The sequence below is a fragment of the Doryrhamphus excisus genome, chromosome 8 (assembly GCF_030265055.1).
Source record: "Doryrhamphus excisus isolate RoL2022-K1 chromosome 8, RoL_Dexc_1.0, whole genome shotgun sequence".
NCBI lineage: Eukaryota > Metazoa > Chordata > Actinopteri > Syngnathiformes > Syngnathidae > Doryrhamphus > Doryrhamphus excisus.
Window position 1 is genome coordinate 1,359,240 of NC_080473.1, and position 22,579 is coordinate 1,381,818.

Below are 22,579 nucleotides of genomic sequence, written 5' to 3' on the forward strand. Positions count from 1 at the left end.
TCAAGATACTCAAAGACACTTTCCAAAAGAATGAAGTTGAATAGAGCAAGTAAACAGAATAAAAGACACACCAAAATACAACATTCATTGGTTAGTACACAGTTAAAAAAGCGGGGCGGGGCACAGCAGTCAGATATAGAAGGTTAGACATTAAAAACAGATTTAAAGAGGTGGGTTTTGAGTTGTTTTTTGAAGGTCAGGGCAAGCACGGAGTGAGTGGGGCAAAGAGTTCCAGAGAGTGGGGGCAGCGATGGAGAAGGCTCTGTCACCCCAGGTTCGGAGCTTGGTCTTACAGGGGAGTGCCAGGAGGTTGGAGTCTGAGGAGCGAAGGGGACGCGGGGGATTATGTGGATGGAGGAGGTCTGTGAGATATGGGGGGGTCAGATCGTGGAAAATATCAAAAGTTTGGACACCCCTAAATCATATTTAATGTCAATCGTCTCAGGGTCGGTAGCTATCCATATCCATCCATATTTCTGAATAAATGTCATGTTTCTACTGTATCCTGTGTTGTGTTGCATTGTCATCTTTGTTTGGTGTCGCTGCGGCAGTGTTTAATGTTGTCTTCCTCACCTTTCATGTGTTTTGTCAGAGATGCTCCAGACTGCGGCAGCCATATTGACGGAGGCAGTCTCCATGGTAACGCCACGTTGCAGAATGGCAACCTGTGTGTGTGTGTGTCTCCACCCGCCCCTCACCCAAAGGCCCCTCCCCCCAAGGAGCACCCAGCTGTCTCCCTTCCCCACAGGACACATCACAATAAAAGTGCTTTCTGTGGTTGATTTGAATACTTTCCGAGCTTTTACTTTCTCTTTCAGGCTCTGTTGACGTCCGGAATACGCCCAAGTTGAATAATTTATCAAGACGCTGATTGGACAGCAGCTTTGTACTGTCATGCAAATGTTGCAGCACTGGATGATGACACGTTGGGATGATTGTGTCTTTCATTTGCCACATAATCCTGTGGGCGAAGACGGAATAACCCGCATCCTTTGTCCTTTTAAGGGTGACTGGGTGGAATCCTAAGTATGATAACCCGCCCCCATTTTCTTGCTTTTTTTTGCATCACTCTCTCTCAGTCTGCCCCCTCCCCCTTCATATGCCATTGGGGTATGTAGCTCCGCCCACCAAGGTCTGGACCAATACTGCCAAAGCTGCACGGAGGCCACTCCCGTAGTCTCCTCCTCCTTCCTCTGCTTTCCCTTCAGCCTCTTCCTCACCGTCCCCCTCCTTTCCTTCTCCTCCCAGATGGACCGTGCCCTTTCCTTTCTGTGGACTCGGAGAGGACTCGTACCATGGTCAGCTTCTTCCTGGGCCTGCCATGCTGACACCTCCGCTCCATTCCTCTATTCCTGCTGTGAGTACAATCTAATGGGAGGCCACTTCTTTTTTTTTTTTTTTTTTTGCTGCAGTTGTGTTTTGCTCCTCAATCTGTACAATAACGAGGCAAGATGGTCTTCTTTGTTGGCTTCCTGGTAGAAGATGATGTTGTTTTACGGGTGAAAAGGTCAAATGTCACACTCGGGCGTGTGTTCCGATGTAATCAGCATACAAACACGCCTCCGTTTGAGTCCGTCCTGTTGTAGCAGGTGTGCATCGTTGCTGCAGTCTCCTCAGGTTCTTGCTCTTTTCCATTCAATTGAATTAGAAGAGGGGACAACGCCACATGTGAGTCAGCTGGTCTGTGTGTGTGATTGCACTGCAGCAACAGCCAATCATCAATCAACCCTGCCCACAGGCCCTCCAGGATGGTGGGCAGATGATATCCTTATTGATTATTAGCAGGTCTTTGTGTAGGAACAAGCCCGCAGGCCATACTGATGCTCGCAGGCGTCATTGGTGGCGGTGCGCAGGGTCGCTGCGAGGTTGCACACGGCGGAGGGCTCTCTCCGCCCGAGGAGAAGATGATGATCAGCAGCATCATCATCATCATCAGCAGGGGTTTGTCCAAGTCCATCCTCCAGCACTCCCTGAGGAGAGCTAAAAGAAGGATGCACAAGGTGGAGGTGGCGGTGATGTGGTCGCTGAGCCGACATGTTTGATTGATGTATGGATTGATGGGAGCGTTCGGGAGGCGGCTTGATGAATGGATGAGTTCTCTATCGTTCTGCATCGTGTGGGGTCTAGAGTAGAGGTGTCCAACCTAAGGCCCTGGGGTCCAGATTTGGGCTCCTCATCTTGTTGTTTTATGGGACCTGCAAAAATCTGGAAATAATGCACTTCAAAATGACACTTATTTATTATATATGATTTTTTTAAAGAATATTTTTAATATATTTTACTTTTGTTTATGCATAAATAGATTTTTATTTTATTTGTAATTTTTTATATAATATTTATATGCTTTTAATTTTATTTTGTTACTTTGTTCTTAAGTAAAAACTAATTATTAAAAAATACTAATATTTTGGAAGAAAAACATGTAATATTTCTTGCTGAATGTATTTGAACTGTCAATTCTGACAAAAAAAATATTTTACATAATAATAATAATACATTTAAATGTATGATACAGTAGTTGAGCTTGGCACCGTGACTTTTTTTTAGTGTGTCTGTTAGTAAAACAAGTACAATGTGTCATAATATCATCAGCTATTTTTATAACTGGTTATTGCACTGGTACGTTACACGAAGAGCTATTTCTCATAGACGCACGGTGGACGAGTGGTTAGCATGTAGGCCACACAGTCAGGAGATGGGGAAGACCTGGGTCTCTGCTTGGGCATCTCTGGAGTCGCATGTTCCGATTTCCACATTCCAAAAACATGCTAGGTTAATTGGCGACTCCAAATTGTCCATAGGTATGAATGTGAGTGTGAATGGTTGTTTGTCTATATGTGCCCTGTGATTGGCTGGCGACCAGTCCAGGGTGTACCCCACCTCTCGCCCGAAGACAGCTGGGATTGAGTCTTTTAAAAACTTGCACCTCTGCAAGCACCAAGGAAGTGTTTAATAACTGAACAACAGTTCAGTTTGATTCAAATGGATTTGCTTCCTCTCACATACTGTATACACCAACGGGCCATAAGATTAGGTACGCCTGTAAAGGGCCCAGCGGTCTAATGCCAGCATATCTTCCCGGTGTGTGTTGCTGCAGAGCATGTTGTGCCGCCTGCGGCTCGGCCAGCGTTCCGCATTGTGACCTAGTTCAGAGGTCGAATCCGCTGACTGCTTACTTGCGAAGTCGCTTTGCTCTGTTGGTTTGTGATGTAACTTGTCCTCCATCCTGACCTTGAGTACACTCGCGCTGTCCTACGGTGGAGAAGGCTGCAGGATTGAATTATGCACAAACACTTTTAGGTTTTGGGTTGTAGTTTTTCCATCCAAGGCCAGACATTGTAAATAAAAGTGTAATACAGTAATCCCTCATTTATCACAGTTAATTGGCTCCATGCTGGACAGTGATAGGTGGATTTTTACAAAGTAGTACTTCTTATTTATGAATGAAATATTTTGGTATTTAGAAGGGCGGCACGGCGGTCTAGTGGTTAGCGCGCAGACCTCACAGCTAGGAGACCAGGGTTCAATTCCACCCTCTGTCATCTCTGTGTGGTGTTTGCATGTTCTCCCCGTGCATGCGTGGGTTTTCTCCGGGTACTCCGGTTTCCTCCCACATTCCAAAAACATGCTAGGTTAATTGGCGACTCCAAATTGTCCATAGGTATGAATGTGAGTGTGAATGGTTGTTTGTCTATATGTGCCCTGTGATTGGCTGGCGACCAGTCCAGGGTGTCTCGCCCGAAGACAGCTGGGATAGGCTCCAGCACCGCCGCGACCCTCGTGAGGAAAAAGCGGTAGAAAATGAATGAATGAATGAATATTTTGGTATTTAGAGCATAGAAAGCCTGTCTACAATCTTCCAAATACGCCTTTTAACATTATTAGAGCCCTCCAGGCATGAAATAACACCCCCATACTCACCTTTACACTCCTATTACCCAATAGAGTAGACATAATAACAAAAAAAAGCCACACATCTTAGTGTTGGGAATGTTTCTTGTTGTTCCGGACAGTAGTACTTCCTGCAGTAGCTATTGTATCATCAGTGTAACATCACTGACACCTAGTGACCAGAATAGAATACTACATCTCAACCTTTTTGAATGCGTCTTCTGAATGCCTTACATTTGATTTGACTTCATAAACGAGATTGTATAATATTTGTATGGCAAACGCTCGTAGCCACTAAGGGGCATGTTAGCATGGCGTCTAGGGACTGCTGTGATATGCTGTGATGCCTGAACCGTGGTCATTCTCGTCGTTGATACAGTTTGAGCTGAGGTTTTTGTTCATTGAACAAATGGAGCGTGTACATGGTGATGCAGCCAAGAGTAATATTTCTTTTAAAGATGTGATTCTGTCACGTTTGCATCAGAGTTGCGAGTGTTTGTTGCTTCTTGATGGAACTTTTACCGCATAAGATGGAAAGAATAGAATCTTGTGTCTGATCCCAGCAGCCTCTTCAAAGAGGAATGTGGAATATTCATAGCTGCACGGTGACATGAGCTGGCAGAACAACAGCCTGGCGGTCACGTTGTTTGAATGACAGCATGAGTGTTGGGGGCGGGCCTTACTAAAAATGTTGCGAGTGATCCCAAATCAAGTCAATACAGGGCGATGCTTTTGACTTGACAATCTTTCTGCTTTTTTGCTGATCATTTTTATATTTGATATCAATACAACAATGTCACAGTAATCTTTAGCCGATTCACTCGTGATTTTTCAAAAATAGAAATATTTTGTGGTTAAATCTGACTATATTTTTAATCAAAAAATCTGCATATTTAAGCAAATTTTCCCTAAATCAATGGAGTAAAATACAAGATGTACTCAAAGATATGTAGTACTCTACACTGCTCACTAGGGGTCAGTAATGTTGGGTGTGACACACAAGCACCAGTCTTTTACTGCAGGTTTGACTGATCTCACAACAGGCACAATATTCCTTTAAGTGGGCTACTGTTGGGGCCGTAAGCCACGCCCAGCTAAAAGTCAACTCTGAACCCTTCATCGCAACTTCCTGTCTTTTATTATGTCTATTTTGGGAGCTTAAATGTGATTATAGGGGTGTTGTTTAATGTCTAGAGGGCTCTAATAATGTTATAAACAGTATGTATGAGGTTGTAAACAGATCTTCTATGTTGTACCTAATACAAATATTCCCTTCATACATAAGGATAAGCGGTAGAAAATGAATGAATGAATTTATTATTATTATGTTTTTGTCTATATGTGCCCTGTGATTGGCTGGAGACCAGCCCAGGGTGTACCCCGCCTCTCGCCCCAGGACAGCTGGGATGGGCGCCAGCACCCCGCGCGACCCTCATGAGGATAAGCAGTAGAAAATGAATGAATAATTATATTTTTTTAGAAGAAAAAAACTGGTTGTGGGCCACAAATGGCCCCTGGGCCGCAATAAGGACACCCCTGTTCTATTCAGTATAACGTAGCGCTTAAGTTCTTAGACAAACGTGTAGTAGACGTAGTGTAAGAAGATTAGTAAGCAGATTAGCTCATCAAAGCCGTCCTATTAGGTGATGAATGCTGATGGACGGAGGAGACGGCGGGTAGTCGTCTGTCACGCCTTAAGTAACGTCCTGCAATGCTGGCGGGTCATTGGGTCAACGGGAGGTGCACAAGAGGTGAGCGCTGTGATGGTGTCATGCGGGTCTAGCGAGGGCCAGATGGCAGACGGGAGGACGCGAGGTGAGAGTGGCGGTAAGCTGAGCTCATGTGTCGGATTTGTGAGCGTGCACACACGATAATAATAATAATAATGAAGAATGTTGGATATGATTTGATTTCCTGATTGAATCACGCCTTTTCCATGACCAGGTGATCCAATCACTGGCCACTTCATTAGGCACGCCTGCATGTATGTAAATAAGGATGTTCATTCATTCATTCATTTTCTACCGCTTTTTCCTCACGAGGGTCACGGGGGGTGCTGGAGCCTATCCCAGCTGTCTTGGGGCGTAAGGCGGGGTACACCCTAGACTGGTCGCCAGCCAATCACAGGGTACATATAGACAAACAACCATTCACACTCACATTCATACCTATGGACAATTTGGAGTCGCCGATTAACCTAGCATGTTTTTGGAATGTGGGAGGAAACCGGAGTACCCGGAGAAAACCCACGCATGCACGGGGAGAACATGCAAACTCCACACAGAGATGCCCGAGGGTGGAATTGAACCCTGGTCTCCTAGCTGTGAGGTCTGTGCGCTAACCCCTAGACCACCGTGCCGCCCTAAATAAGGATGTTCACGTACCAATTTTAGATAGCAGAATAGTTGCTTTACGCTTGTGCCTCTAAAAGCTAACGAAGCGATTTGTTTGTGGCCGCCCGCCGTGAATACTTTTGGACCGCCACAACTTAATTTGGCAGCTCCTGTTGGCCCTCGCTCATAAACGCTTGTCATCCCCAATCCGTACAGTCGATGGCATCTTAACACACCTCATACACACCTGCTCTACCAGAGAATAAGAACACGTAGCAAGAGGGATCGTGGGGAAAAATATAGCAACATTTTGGGTTTTTTGGTAAATTCTGGAGATTCATGACATGAGTATTGTATTGGGTGCTACTGTGACAAACTCCCTCCACGTAAAAGCACTCACAGATGGCTCTGTCATGCTTTGTGATGTAAAATAATACACACACACAAAAACTGTGTCTTGTAACACAATACTATGGATTTCACCTGGCGATGCAACTAGCTAATATGTACCATCATTACTGGTGTATAAAACAAATCGGTGTTTAGTCTCACCCTCTAAATTTAGAGAGGAAAACATATTTGTGCTTATATAAACCACATCAGACTATATGCCGGAAATGTCCACGTCATGAAATGGCATATTGTGGTGCAGGAGGTAGTTATTCGATGTAACAGTGTGATTCATTGTGCCATCTTACTAAGAACGCCAAACTCATCACACAGCAACTTAACACTCAAATGGTAGCTAGGAAATATAAAATAAAAGTACCAATACAAGTTAAAAAAAAAAAAATAATTGCAGCGCCCCAGCATGCACCAATGAAATGCTTTGTTTGGACAAAATGCATTGCGGGGAAAAATTTTTTTTTCATTATTTTAGTTTTATGCTCTTATTGATACTTGTATATTTTCGAGCTACCTTTTGAGTGTGATGGGTTTAGCGTTCTTAGAATGATGTCCGAATGTTATATTGAGTAATGGCCTTCCAGTGGATTGGGTGATGCCTGTTTAACGCCCCTGCGCAACCTGAAGCCCCATTGGTCCAATATTGGCTTTAATGCAACTTATCTTAGGTTGGTCCAATATTGGCTTTAATGCAACTTATCTTAGGTTTTGGTTTTCTTTATTTTTCTTAAGCTGCATCACACTTTGCTGAAGTAACCAGTGTGGTGTGTACTGTGAAGACGTTAGAGGGACGCATGGATATTCAAAGTAGACTGCGTTTCCAAGGAGGTTTTCAAGGAAGCTCGTCTTTGCTTCGCTCAAGTGGGAGGATCTGAGACAGGATGGCTGTTGAGGGAAGGCACAGGCTAAAGAGGAAGGTGGGTTGGATGGGGGTGGGGGGGTAGTGTTGCAAGCCAGTCGAGGGAGGAGGGGCTTTGAGGGCTTTGGCTCGTCTTGTTGCTGACGTCACTGCTCGGCTGCTGTAAAGCACAGCGAAAGGACAGTGTTGTTGTTGTTGGTGGGTAGTGGGTAGTGGGGCGGGGGGGTGTTTTGTTCAGTGGGCCAACAATAGATGCTGAAAAGCAAGCAGGAGGACTGAGCCTGTGAGCCTGAGATGTGGGCTGATGATGCACGTTTATGTAAGCACAATCAAGCATGTTGAGCTGCAGGAATGCTTTTGTTGGCGCTCGCTGATTTTGCAATGACACACAGCTGCTTGCTCGCGTGTGACCCGCCCCCACCGCACCCCCCTCACCAGACTACCGGGCAGCCCCCCACCCCTCTAACATACAGACAGGTGGCGCTGCCTGAAGTCAGCCAGCTGGATATGGAGGAGGAACTAACAGAACAGCAAACCATGCATGCATTGACAGCCTAAATACAAACGGGTGTTCCCGCCCCTTTAACATGAAATGTTAATAAACTATCTGAACAAAACATCTCAGCTTTAATTGGTGTCGTGTATAATACTAATATATAATTTAAAAAAATAACAAATCTTGGGACACCCTTGTACTAGATGGAACAACTACTTTTATTTTATCATTCCTTTCCGCAACCCCTCAGTGACGTTTTTCCCCATCGACCCTAGTGGTATCCAAAGTGCGGCCCACAGTCCGTTTTTAGGGACCCCCAAAACATTGTAGAAATCATATGAAACTTGAGTACAATCAAACGGAAAATGGAAAAAGTTTAAAATGATATAAAATATGAGTAACTAACGTTAACACAAAGCTGTGCAGTCAGCCCTCATTTATCACGCTTCATTGATTACAGACCCGAACACTTTCCTTATTTGGAAAAAAAGTAGGATTCCTTATTCATAAATAGAATATTAGCGCATATAAATCATAGAAAACCACCTTCTAATTACAGATTTGTAACATTAGAGCCCTCCAGACATGAAATAACAACCCTATAGTCACCTTTACACTCCTATTAGCCAATATAGTAGACATCATAAGAGAAAATAAGACATAGATAAGACACGTGTTTGTGTGTGTTGCTGTAAATGTTTTCCTGTGCTAGGGGAGCCAGGTGTTGGGGCGGACAGGAAGTGACGTTGTGGCGTTCAGGGTTGAGTTTTGTCTTGGCAGGGGTTACAGTTGCAACAGTGGCCCATATGAGATAATTCAAAACTGCAATGAAAGCCTGTTGTTCTGGCGATCAAGTCTGGTGCTTGTGTGTCTCATCCAACATTACACTAACATTACTGAGAACCTAGTGACCAGTGTACAATACTCCATAGTATCATCACAGCGTTGTTGAGCATGGCTTTACTAAAAAATAGCCTACCTTCTACTACAAAACAGCAGGATAGAATGAAGCGGAATATTTTGAAGTTTACAAGATTTTTTTTAAAATGTATTTTAATTTATTTTAAACATTTTCAGCGCCACAAATAGATGTGGTGCTCCATGTTGACCCTCACTCAAACACATTCTAACTGAGAATGTAGCTTGTGGTTCCAGCATCATTACTCTGCTCATACGCACCTGATCTGTCACAGAGTAAGAAGACGTGGCAGGAAGGATTGGTTTCGCCAATTTGCGAGTATTCAGACCTCTCTGGGTGCTGCTTTTTAGAGAGAAAAAGTGACTAGCAGGTTTTTCTGAGCTTATGGGACACAATGCAGCGCAAACACACGTCGCTCCGTGACTTCCCTCCTCGCTCACTTCCTTGAAGAAAGATGAAATGCATGAATTCATGGCTATTTTAAGCCGTGTAATCCTTTTGTTGCCGTGTAGCGTGCACAACATGGCAGATGTGCAGCGTGCCATCCACACGCTGAGATAATCTCGGCTTGACCTGCTGAAATACTCGTGTTCAACCCTCCGGGCCGTTACAGGCCGATACTCATGGAAGTATCAGAAAAAGTAAACATGGAGGGAGAACAATCTCCGAGTGTAATTTGTTCCCAGTGACAGTTTTAATAGAAGAAACATTCATATCCAGCAGATACTTGAGGTTTATAAGGCTTCCATGACTCATTTCCTCCGTGTGCTCTTACACTGGAAGTCAGCACGGCGACGCCCTCCCTGCGTCTTGTTTCCTCCAGCCTTTCCTTGACCTCCGTTGTCTCCTATGCAGGTTCTCCATTGGTTCCGATGTCTGTCTCCATGGCCAAGCGCGAGAGCGGCAGCACCAGCCCGGTGGTGAGGCAGATAGACAAGCAGTTCCTGGTCTGCAGTATCTGCCTGGACCGCTACCACAACCCCAAAGTGCTTCCCTGCCTGCACACCTTCTGTGAGAGGTAGGCACCACCTGAAAGAAGGACACCTAGCCGCCTGGGTCTTATTTCCACCACCAGGCGACAAGAATAAGCAGCAGTTAATGGTAATAATGGGATTAAACAAACAAATCAACAATATATACTAATATAGCTAATATTATGATTTAACAATGATTTGACATCATAATAGGATGAAATAAATATATCAATATTCATTACAAATACAACATACATAATTATGGGATTATGTCATTTCAAAGAAATCAACAATATATTCCAAAAATTACATTGGTAATAGGATTTAATAAATACATACAACAATATTGACAAAAATAAAACTTGGCAAATAATAGGATTTAATAAATAGACAGAAATATTGAGTAAAAAGTAACACAGCTGATAGGATTAAATTAAGAAATGTGATCTGGACTAAAAATAACAGAAAGTTAATAATAGGATTTAATAAATAAATACAATTTTGACTAAACATGAAACATAGATAATAGCATTAAATAAATCCGATATAGACTAACAATAAACCAAAGCTAACAATAGGATTATTCATTCATTCATTTTCTACCGCTTATACTCACAAGGGTCACGGGCCGTGCTGGAGCCTATCCCAGCTGTCTTCAGGCGAGAGGCGGGGTACACCCTGGACTGGTGGCCAGCCAATCACAGGGCACATATAGACAAACAACCATTCACACTCACATTCATACCTATGGACAATTTGGAGTCGCCAATTAACCTAGCATGTTTTTGGAATGTGGGAGGAAACCGGAGTACCCGGAGAAAACCCACGCATGCACGGGGAGAACATGCAAACTCCACACAGAGATGGCCGAGGGTGGAATTGAACTCGGGTCTCCTGGCTGTGAGGCCTGCGCGCTAACCACTCGTCCGCCATGCAGCCACAATAGGATTAAATACCCCAAAATAGACTGTTTCTAATAATAACAATAGGATTAAATTACATCGATAGACTAAAAAAACAGTCGATAATAGGATGAAATAAATACTGTAAAGTAGTTTAACGTGCTGTAAAATATTGTAAAAGTGCAATAAAAAGTGTCCTGCATGAGGACATGACCAAGGATTACACATCAGAAATATCCAATGTAACAAGATGATGTGAGGCATCTTCACACGTTCTCCAACAATCGATGTTGTCAGAAATTAAAAGAAAATCTTTACAAAGATCCTCTATATGGCAGGAGTGCTCCGCTGTTTTTAGGTGCTGCAAAAATGTTTCTGGTTCCCAGGTTTTGAAGGGAATTCCAGTCGATTGTCCCTGCTGTGGCGGCACGGTGGTCTAGGGGTTAGCGTGCAGACCTCACAGCTAGGAGACCAGGGTTCAATCCCACCCTCGGGCATCTCTGTGTGGAGTTTGCATGTTCTCCCCGTGCATGCGTGGGTTTTCTCCGGGTACTCCGGTTTCCTCCCACATTCCAAAAACATGCTAGGTTAATCGGCGACTCCAAATTGTCCATAGGTATGAATGTGAGTGTGAATGGTTGTTTGTCTATATGTGCCCTGTGATTGGCTGGCGACCAGTCTAGGGTGTACCCCGCCTTACAGCTGGGATAGGCTCCAGCACCCCCCGCGACCCTCGTGAGGAAAAGGCGGTAGAAAATGAATGAATGAATGTCCCTGATGTAGTGGTTAGCGTAGCTGGCGAGGCTTTCCTACTCGATTCCTGCTTGAAATGGAAGGTGATTGATTGACATCCTTTTCACCTCCAGCCTTTTCCTTCCAGATGTCTCCAAAACTACATCCCGCCCCAGTCCCTCACGCTGTCCTGTCCAGTGTGCCGACAGACGTCTATTTTGCCGGAGAAGGGCGTGGCTGCTCTGCAGAACAACTTCTTTATCACCAACCTGATGGAGGTCCTGCAGCGAGACCCCGAGTGCAGCCGACCCGAGGCTTGCAACGTCCTGGAGTCAGCCAGCGCCGCCACAGCCTGCCAGCCTCTTTCCTGTCCCAACCACGAGGGCAAGGTGAGTGGACGACGCTCTCCTCGCCCAGTCACCTTTTATCCACGGCTCCGCTGCCCCCCCCCCCCCCCCCCCCCCCGCAGGTGATGGAGTTCTACTGCGAGTCGTGTGAGACGGCCATGTGTCTGGAGTGCACGGAAGGCGAGCACAGGGAACATGTGACGGTTCCTCTGAGGGACGTTTTAGAACAACACAAATCTGTGCTGAAGAACCAGCTGGACGCCGTGTGCAACAGGTTGGCGGCCATCTTTCGAGGTTCTTCTTCCAAGGAGGCTGGCGTGAAACTGTGTCTTGGGTCTCTGCAGACTCCCACAGCTGACGGCCGCCATAGAACTCGTCAATCAGATCTCCAAACAGCTCATGGACAGGAAGAACGGCGCCGTGACGGAGATCAATGCTACCTTTGATGAGCTGGAGAAGGCGTTACATCACCGCAAGAATGCTCTCATCACCGAGGTGGAGAACATCTGCAGCACCAAGCAGAAGGTCAGTGGTCGCTGTCATTCTCATTTGGTGCCTGATCAGTCTGGTTGAGATGATCCCAAGCAAGACGTTCCATCGATGAGTCTAACGTACAAGCCCTTCCAGGTCCTCCAAGGCCAGCTGACGTCACTACTCCAGGGCAAGGAGAACATCCAAAGCAGCTGTGACTTCACCGAGCAGGCCCTGAGCCACGGCAGCGCCACTGAGGTCCTTCTGGTCCAGAAGCAGATGGGGGAACGGATCAGCGCCCTGGCACGCTACACCTTCCCCGAGTACCCCCACGAAAACGGACACCTGGAGTGCCAGGTGGAGACGGACGGCCTGCGTCGCTCCATCCAGAACCTCGGGGTCCTGATCACCACGGGCGCCGTGGGGCACACCAGCGTGGCGACCGGCGAGGGCCTGCGTCACGCGCTGGTGGGCCAGCACACCGGCGTCACCGTCACCACCAAGGACAAAGACGGAGAGCTGGTGAAGACCGGCAACGCCGCGCTGAGGGCCGAGATCGTCTCGGCGGAGGGGGCGCGCGCCGAGGCCGAGGTGGTGGACAACAAGAACGGCACCTACGAGGTGGGCTACACGGTGCGCTGCGAGGGGGAGTTCACCTTCTCCCTGCTGCTGTACGAGCAGCACGTCAGGGGGAGTCCCTTCCGCCTGAGAGCCGTCAAGCCGTCGGACGTCCTGCAGTCGCCCGACGACGTGAAGAGACGTGTTAAGTCCCCCAGCGGGGGAGGAGGACACGTACGCCAGAAGGCCGTACGCAGACCCTCCAGTATGTACAGCACCACCAAGAAGAAGGAAAATCCCATCGAGGACGAGCTGATCTACAGAGTGGGTGAGGGAATAACTCTCCTTCATCCACCGTTACTGGTCCTCCATCCTTCCATTGCTAACTCATTTTTATTGAAAGCTGTACTGGTTCACCAGTTGGTGCTCCCATACTGTAGAACCGTGTATGCTAACGTCACTTACCTTCAATTCACTTCCTCATATTTGCATTCAAATATGGGAATTCCATCCATGCATTTTCAATGCCACACTAGATACATTCATTCATTCATTTTCTACCAATTATTCTAACGAGGGTCGTGGGGATGCTGGAGCCTATCCCAACTGTCTTCAGGGTGAGAGGCGGGGTACACTCTGGACTGGTGGCCAGCCAATCACAGGGCACATATAGACAAACAACCATTCACACTCACATTCATACCTATGGACAATTTGGAGTCGCCAATTAACCTAGCATGTTTTTGGAATGTGGGAGGAAACCGGAGTACCCGGAGAAAACCCACGCGGGAGAACATGCAAACTCCACACAGAGATCGCCAAGGGTGGAATTGTAATTATAATAATTATTAATTAATTGTCAATAATATTTGCACTAAAATGTATCTAGTATGAAAATATTATTTAAAATGTAAATTTCCAATCAATAATATTTGCACTAAAATGTATCTAGTATGCAAATATTATTTAAAATGTAAATTTTAAATCAGTAATATTTGCACTAAAATGTATCTAGTATGCAAATATTATTTAAAATGTAAAAATTTAAATCAATAATATTTGCACTAAAACGTATCTAGTATGCAAATATTATTTAAAATGTAAATTTTAAATCAATAATATTTGCACTAAAATGTATCTAGTATGCAAATATTATTGAATATTATTTATTTAAAATATGTATTTAATTTCATTATGCGGGTTTGCTCCATGTACTCCGGCTTCCTCACTCATCCAACAACGTGCATGTTAGATTATTGCAGACTCGACATTGTCCATTGGTGTGAATGGGTGTTTGTATATCCAGTATATACAGTATGTCTGTATACGAGATTATATGCTATATATCTGTATGTGTTCTGTGATGGACTGGTGACCAGTCCAGGGTGTACCCCGCATCACTCAAAATCAGTTGATATAGGCTCCAGCTCACCTTTGACCCTAATGAGGACAGATTATATAGAAATGTGCTGACCTTATCATAATGTCTGTGCTGCAAAATGGTGAATTATTCTCACACTTTGGCACTTTGGAATCCATCCCCGACTAGATGAAGTAATGTGGTTTTTACTTGGCAGGAACGAGAGGACGAGACAAAGGAGAGTTCACCAACCTTCAAGGCATCTCCACCTCCAGCAACGCTCGCATCGTGGTTGCCGACAGCAACAACCAGTGCATCCAGGTCCGTCTTAGCGTCACGCAAACGCTAACAACGTAGCCGGTCCTTGACGAGATGCTCTTCTCCTCCTCCTCCTACTCAGGTCTTCTCCAACGACGGGCAGTTCAAGATGAGGTTTGGGGTCAGAGGTCGTTCCCCGGGTCAGCTGCAGCGCCCCACCGGCGTCACGGTGGACATGAATGGCGACATCATCGTGGCCGACTATGACAACAGATGGATTAGCATCTTCTCCTCCGATGGGAAGTTCAAGGTAACGCCCTCTCACGCCAATCTTGGCCTCAATGAGGAGAAAAAGACAAGTTGGGATGTTGCAGTTACGTAATCTGAGAGAAAAAGTCCTAATCTAATCAGGATACTATTCTAAAATACTGTATGAGGGAAAAGTCATTAGGTACTCAGGATGAAAGTCACATGAGAAATAAGTCGTAAAAAAAGTTGTAATATGAGAAGAAAGTAACATGTGGAAAAAAAGTTCCAAGATATGAGAAAAAGGTCATGCGTAATAAGTACTAAATCATGATATGAGGAAAAAGGTCGGAATGTAACCAAAATAAAAGTGCTGATTTAAAAAAGTCGGCATGAATTGGAATGTAATCAGGATGAAAGTCACATGAGAAAAAAGTTGTAATCTGAGAAAAAGTGCAACATATGAGAAATAAGTGGTGATGTCATATGACATGTCATATGAGAAAAGAACAGTAATATGAGAAAAAAGTTGTAATGTAATGAGGTTGAAAATCACATGAGAAAAAAGTCATGATATGAGAAAAGTTGTAATATAAGAAAAAAGTTCTGATATGAGAAATAAGTCGTAATGAAATTGGGAGGAAAGTCATGAGAAAAAAATTCTATATATGAGAAAATAGTTGCGAAATGAGAAAAAGCAGTAGTTTGACTAATAAGTTGTCAAATGAAAAAATGGTCGTAACGTAATCAAAAAAGTCATAATATTAGTAGTAAGTTGTAATGTAATCAAGAAGAAAATCAGATGAGGAAAAAGTAGTAATATGAGAAATAAGTCGTAATTAAATGGGGAGGAAAGTCATGAGAAAAAAATTCTATATGTGAGAAAATAGTTGCGAAATGAGAAAAAGCGGTAGTTTGACTAATAAGTTGTCAAATGAAAAAATGGTCGTAACGTAATCAAAAAAGTCATAATATTAGTAGTAAGTTGTAATGTAATCAAGAAGAAAATCAGATGAGGAAAAAGTAGTAATATGAGAAATAATTTTGTAATGTAATCAGGATGAAAGTCACATGAGATAAAGTAGTCATATGAGTTGGAATGAAATTGGGAGGAAAGTCATATGACCAAAATCAGTTGTAACATGAGAGAATATGAGAAAATAATTGTAATATGAGGAAAAGTTAATAATATAATCTATAATATAATATATTTCCAACTGGGTTTTCTGCTTGCAGTCTTGTTTATAAATGTTTCTGCCAACCTTCCGCTGACTTCCTGTTCCTGTCGGCCCTGTCAGAATAAGATCGGGGCGGGTCGCTTGATGGGTCCCAAGGGCGTGGCCGTGGACAAGAACGGCCACATCATCACGGTGGACAACAAGGCCTGCTGCGTCTTCATCTTCCAGTCCAACGGCAAGCTGGTCACCAAGTTTGGAGCAAGGGGGACGTCAGACAGACATTTTGCAGGTCATCATCATCGTATATTATTGTTATTGTTGTTATTGTGATTATGGATATACATGGACCGCATTAGAAACCCGCACTTTTGTTTTCTTGCAGAAAAAAGCGGAGCAAACGTTGCAGTGGAACAAAAGATGAGTAAATCAGGCCCCGTCTTCAGTAAGTCCGCCCACCGATGTGCACTTCCTGTCATCTCGGCTTGTCTCCTTCAGTCCAAAAATAGCAATTGCAGCTTCCTGTTGTGATTCTTTCTCTTATGGTTCCTTCAGGTCCTCACTTTGTGGCCGTCAACAACAAGAATGAAATAGTCGTCACAGACTTCCACAATCATTCTGTCAAGGTACGATGCCTTCACTGCCTTCACCTTGTGCTATGTTTGTCATCGTCATCTTCGTGCACAGGTGTACAACGCAGACGGCGAGTTCCTATTTAAGTTTGGCTCTCACGGAGAAGGCAACGGCCAATTCAACGCCCCGACGGGAGTGGCTGTGGACGCCAACGGGAACATCATCGTGGCCGACTGGGGCAACAGTCGCATACAGGCAAGCGCTACACAAACACCTACATACATATATGCCTGTGTGTGTGTGTGTGTGTGTGTAGGTGTGTGTGTGTGTGTGTATATTCATTCATGTTGTAATCAGAAAGTTTTAATATGAGAAAAAGATTGGAATATAATCAAGACTAAAGTCATATTAGAAAAAAAAACAATGACGAATAAATCAGGGTGAAGGTCATATGAGAAAAGTTTCACATATGAGAAAAAAGTTGTAATATGAGAAAAATGTTGTACTGAGATGAAAGTCACATGACAAAAATGATGTCATGTGACAAAAAAGTTATAACATTCATTCATTCATTCATTTTCTACCGCTTATCCTCACAAGGGTCATGAGAACTAAATCTTGTAATTGGGATGAAAGTCATATGAGAAAGTCGTAATATGAGAGAAAATTTTTATCATCCAGATGAAAGTCATGAGAAAAAAAATAACGTCAGAAAAACTCTCACATGAGGAAAAAAGTTGTAATATGAGAAAAAAGTCAGACATGATTATAAAAAAGTCATATGAGAAAACTATCATAACATGATAAATGAATCATAACTAGGATGAAAGCCATAACTTGAAATATGAGAAAAAAGTAACATACCGTATGAACAAAAAAGTTGAAATATGAGCGAAAAGTAGTAATCAGGATGAAAGTCAAATGTATGAGAAAAAAGTCCTCTTATGAGGATGGAACATAAAAAAACGTCCCCAATGAGAAATAAGTCATAATTAGGGTGAAAGTCATATCAGGAAAAAATGTAAATATAAGAAATGAGGACATGAAAACACATGAGGAAAAAAGTGGTCATATGATCAGGATGAGGGAAAAAGTAGGACAGTGACTCTGCATATCATATCATCATATCATCATCATACATCATATCATCATATATATCATATATCATATCATATACCATGTCATGAAAGGTAAAGACTATTTAGACCGTTTATTCCCTTGTTTCCATACTTGTAATATGCTTAGGAATGTTAACATGTTACTTGCTGCTTGATGCTTTCACGATGGACAGAGTCTAACAAGCATCGTAACATTGAAAAGGTGTTTGAATCCCACCCACTGACCCAACGTGTCGTCTCGTCTGTCAAGCAGGTGTTTGACAGCTCGGGCTCCTTCCTGTCTTACATCAACACGTCAGCGGACCCCCTGTACGGCCCCCAGGGCCTGGCCCTCACCTCTGACGGTCACGTGGCGGTGGCCGACTCCGGCAACCACTGCTTCAAGGTGTACCGCTACCTGCAGTAAGCTCCGGCAGGCAGGAAGTAGTCCATCGGCGAGGTGCAATAACCTTCCTCTCACACACGCTGGTGACCGGGCCTTGTGAAGAACACGGACTGGAGCCTCCCTGGCGGACTGTGGACGGACGGGGTGGAGGTTTAAGGAGTCTTTCATGAGCCATAATGCATGCAACTTTCATTCAGTCTCAGTGAATAGCAAACATCAGCGTGCGTCATTGCTTGCTTTCCGCCACCGACTCTTAGGACCACGCTGACAATTCCAACAAATACTACTTGGCTGCTAAGATTACATATGGATTTTCATAACAGTCATTATTTTTCTCACATCTTGTCTAAAAATGACAATTTTTCTTCTATCCCCATCAATTACAATTCTAATCTTGTGATAATATGACTTCATTCACTTAAAAGAATAGGATTTTTCCCCACATAGGATTACTACCTTTTTTTTTTTGGCAATTTATGATTTTTTTTCTTTTTTTTTTTTTTTCTTTTTGCCACACATGACATTTATTGACAAATGACATTTATTATTCTTTTCTGGTAATTACGACAATATCAAAATTTTTCAGAATTTGTTGCCTCAAACTATTCAATTTTTCTGTAAAATTTTGTTTTTTTTTTGGAATTAGGTTGTTTTGTTTGCCATACATTATGCTTATTATTTTGTGATATTGCAACATTATTATTGGAAAATTTAGATTTTTGGGGGGCCTTGTAATATCATACCTTTTTTTTATCATAAAATCTAATTTTTTTCATAACATAACATTTATTTTCGGAAGATTTCTTGGTAAAGTTGGGGTTTTTTCCCCCCTGAATATTTTTTTTTTAATAAATTCTGGGTTTTGTTTAGTAATATTGCAACATAAATATTTAAAAATTCTGAATTTTTGCCCTGTAAAATTTCACCTTTTTCTCCCCTCATAAAATCTTTTTCTTCTACAAAAAAAACAATGTATTTTTGTAAAATGAAGAATTTGACTGTTTTTCCCCCAGCGTGGTCCTAAAGTCCTTGCCAGCTTCTGCCACAGCTACTTCCTGCTTCCAGTATAATAAACTACACTTCACTTCTCCAGCAATTGAGCAAGCTTAGAAAGGTCCTCGGCATCCGTGCATTGATTTGTTGTATGTAGTGTACATACATGAATGTATATTGTGTATATGAGATCACGGCGTGTTTGTGCTAAGAGAGAGAGAGAGAGAGAGAGAGAGAGAGAGAGAGAGAGAGAGAGACGGAGAGCAGCACTGAAGGTTTCCAAGATGTGAACGGCAGCTCTTTTAAATTCCAAGTGTGCTTTTCCAAAACATACCTGGCACATGCTTGACATTAGGAATATTTATTGCCAATAAAGCAGCACAATGATTTTCTGTCAATAACTTTCTTTTTATAAGATTGAAGAACAATGCGTACGTGGAGGAAAGCTAATTTATTTGATTTCATACACTAGCTCTGCTTTTACACTATTTTTTTTTAAATAGATGTGCTTTGTTTTGAAGCATTACAATTTCACTTTCAAGGGTGGCGTCTCCTTTTTTAAATTTAGGATAAGGAGGCATGGTCATCCATGTCATCTTTGGGCAAGATACTGAACCCCCAGTTGCTCCTGATGCTGCGTCATCAGTAAGTAAATGTACCAATAGTGCCAAAGCGCTCCGAGTGCCTTGGAGGTGGAAAGGTGCTATACAAGTGAAAGTGTGTGGGGGGGTAGGATTAGGATGACGGACCCTAACCCTAAGATTAGGGTTACGAAGACTAACCCTACCATAACCCCAACCCTATTAAGAAGCCGACACATGCCATTATTACATTCAAGGTAAAACATCTACCAAAAAATTAATAATTCAAATGCGACTCACATTATCCCTTGTAAGTGATCTGATTGTATGACAATGTATTTATTTATTGAATGGACACTTAATACATTATTTGACCTATTTTAATGGACATTGGGCAAGTTATTAAATTTATTTGATCATCTTTAGTCGCATTTTAATTATTTTATATTCAATTTTGGCACAAAAAAACATTTCCTTATGTAAACAAAATATACATCATGGCCAGAGTAAAACAAATGAAAATGTTTTGTTTTTGTCAATGAGGTGCTTGTTATAAAAATACACATCTCAGAACTAGAGAATGGGAGTACATGTATACTGGGGAAATAGGAATGACAGCAGTCTGTTATCTGGCAGGCGTTTCTATTGGAGGCCGTCAAGCATTGTCCTTTTGCTCCCCCTGGTGGTCATTGTATGTAATAACAAGTACAGCATTTTAGTGATCCTCCACTTTTGACACCAAGTGAGACGCTGATGTGCCTCTGCTTAGAGTAAAAAAATATATCTTTGTTTGTTTTGGAATAAAAAGACGATATGGAAGGCTTTTTTCTGGCACTATGGCAACATCGCTTTCTTTTGAATTAATATGCACTGGTAATAAAAGCACATGGTTACCTGAACTGTACTCATGCTTTATTTGTATTGCATTTTTTTGCATTTCAAAATCAAAGTTTTTCACATCAAATTCAGTCTTTGAATTAACTCTGTTATTTTTATGATAGTATAGTTATGTTTACATTGTATTTGTATGTTTTAACCCTATATATAAATCAAAATCAAAGTTTTTCACATCAAATTCAGTCTTTAAATTAACTAAATTCAGTCTTTAAATTAACTATGTTATTTTTATGATAGTATGGTTATGTTTACATTATATTTGTGTGTTACCCTATATATATATATATATATATATATATATATATATATATATATATATATATATATATATGCATATAATATACTGTATGCTTGTGCAATTGCTGTCCAGAAAACTATGGGCGTCATTACGCTTATGAACCACTAGATGGCGCCAAGTACATTACATCCCAAAACCGGAAGTAGACCAGTGAAAGTTTCGTTCTCATCATTATTATAATTAAGGATGAATCTAGGAGGAGTAGTAAATATTTCGTCATTATCGCCACTAGATAGAATAAATAATCAATATGATGAATGATTTACCTGAGGAGCGATGGCACATAGCCAGGAAGAACACCGTATGTTGGTATCGATGAGGACACAGGTGCTAAAAATGAGCAATCACTTCTTAAAGGGAAAGCAACACCACAGACAAGCACGTCCTTTTAAAATGCGAACCCTCCGCAGTCAAACGCGTCAAAGTCCGAGTCGGCCTCAAAGTCGAAGCTGTTGAAGTGCGTGTCGGCGTCCACGTCCTGGCCGCAGGCGTGAAAGTTCCCCCCCGCCGACATCTCAGCGAAGCCCCCCGGGCCTCGGGCCACGTCGGGAGCTCTGCCGGCCAGCGGTGACGGCGGCGAGCAGGAGCTGAGGTAGCCCAGGGCGGAGGAGGCGGCCGCCCCGCCCATCAGCAGACACACCGCCCTCACGGCCCGGGCGTCGCTGCTGTTGCCGTGGCGAAGACAGTCCGACACGCGGTGGGGAGGCGCCACGGAGAAGCTGCGCTGAGGCCGTCGCGGTCCGCAGGCTAAACGATAAGAAATTGGGGGAACATTTTTATGAAACAGGAAACCTGTTTACAACTTTCTAAATACATTTTTTAACATTAGAGCCCTCTAAAGTAAAAATAAAATAACACCCCTACAGTCGCCTTCATACCCAAGTCACAAAATCAGTCAGAATGACGTCAGAATGAAAGGTTTTTTATTCCTGGATATTTGAAGTGCATTCAAAGTGGCATCGGGAGACCTCAAAAACCCTAAACGCAACATCACAGATAGCTGACCTTGACTGTGACCTCTGTCTCTGAACGAGCCGCCCCGGGATGGCGGGGTGCTCTCGCCGGCCCTGGGTGACCCGGAGTCTTTGTCGCTGGAGGAGTCGGGCAGGGGGTCCCTGTCAGTGATGCATCTGGAGACGCTGCGCTGCCTCTGCAGGCTCGGAGGCGACATGACACCCTGGGAAAAAAAAGCGTGCAGGACCAACCCGGTCATGCTAGCTGAAATACCAAAACACTTGAACACAACTTACCTCTCTCACTTTCCTGATCAACTTCAGCCACAGACTGAAAAAGAAAAGTGAGAGGTCATTCTATTTGAGAAGATCTATGCTCATATGGGTTTTATATTTAATACAGATTCAATTGTGGCTATTATTGTCTGACTTCCTGTTCCTGTCTTTTATTTGGCATCCAAACATAGTGGGGCAGTTATGATTGAGCAACAGAAATCCTGCCTAGCAACATCATGATGGAGATCGGTGAACGTCACCCACGTGCAGTCGTCGGGGTTGTCGGCGAGCAGCAACAGGAACTTGCTCTGCTGCAGGATGAGGGCGAAGCAGCAGTCCCTGCGGCCCCCTGCGGGCAGCCGGGGCAGATCCAGGATCTCTCGGCCTTCCACGATCAACTCGCAGTGGCTCAACAGCTCCACCACCTGGTCGGGCGGCGACTCGGCATCGCGGCACACCAGCAGGCTTCCCTCCATGCTGAGCACCACGTACTTGTCCTTCCACTGCTTGAACACGAAGCCCCCTGCGGCGGGAACAGCAACGCACGATGACGGACGCAGCTTTTACTGGTCCACGAGG

The 22,579-nt window shown here is 43.5% G+C and overlaps 2 protein-coding genes across 5 annotated transcripts in view; one reads left to right on the top strand and one right to left on the bottom strand.

The window, feature by feature from the left end:
* The first annotated feature begins 905 nt into the window (after positions 1–905).
* LOC131134313 (tripartite motif-containing protein 3-like) lies at positions 906–19,274 on the top strand. The gene is made up of 13 exons (XM_058079441.1): positions 906–1,357; positions 9,759–9,921; positions 11,660–11,900; positions 11,981–12,132; positions 12,203–12,383; positions 12,486–13,215; positions 14,465–14,568; positions 14,648–14,815; positions 16,050–16,218; positions 16,312–16,371; positions 16,482–16,552; positions 16,614–16,754; positions 17,871–19,274. The coding sequence occupies exons 1-13, from the start codon at positions 1,249–1,251 to the stop codon at positions 18,021–18,023; spliced, it is 2,442 nt and encodes an 813-aa protein (XP_057935424.1). The 5' UTR covers positions 906–1,248; the 3' UTR covers positions 18,024–19,274.
* A 156-nt stretch (positions 19,275–19,430) lies between these two features.
* si:ch1073-83n3.2 (uncharacterized) overlaps positions 19,431–22,579 on the bottom strand; it is a 31,647-nt gene continuing 28,498 nt past the window's right edge. For all 4 annotated transcript variants that reach the window (XM_058079443.1, XM_058079445.1, XM_058079444.1 and 1 more), the window contains 4 exons: positions 22,265–22,523; positions 22,022–22,055; positions 21,777–21,948; positions 19,431–21,518 (listed from right to left, as the gene is read on the bottom strand). In XM_058079443.1, coding sequence (XP_057935426.1) covers positions 21,160–21,518; positions 21,777–21,948; positions 22,022–22,055; positions 22,265–22,523 — 824 coding nt within the window. In that variant the 3' untranslated portion in view covers positions 19,431–21,159. The remainder of the gene's footprint in view (positions 21,519–21,776; positions 21,949–22,021; positions 22,056–22,264; positions 22,524–22,579) is intronic.

What these genes read in the sequence shown, in the direction of transcription:
- LOC131134313 (XM_058079441.1), top strand. Translation starts at nt 1,249, where the DNA reads ATGGACCGTGCCCTTTCCTTTCTGTGGACTCGGAGAGGACTCGTACCA. An exon ending in CTGCACACCTTCTGTGAGAG is followed by an intron (nt 9,922 to 11,659) that starts GTAGGCACCACC and finishes TTTTCCTTCCAG; the next exon opens with ATGTCTCCAAAACTACATCC. An exon ending in GGGGCAACAGTCGCATACAG is followed by an intron (nt 16,755 to 17,870) that starts GCAAGCGCTACA and finishes TCTGTCAAGCAG; the next exon opens with GTGTTTGACAGCTCGGGCTC.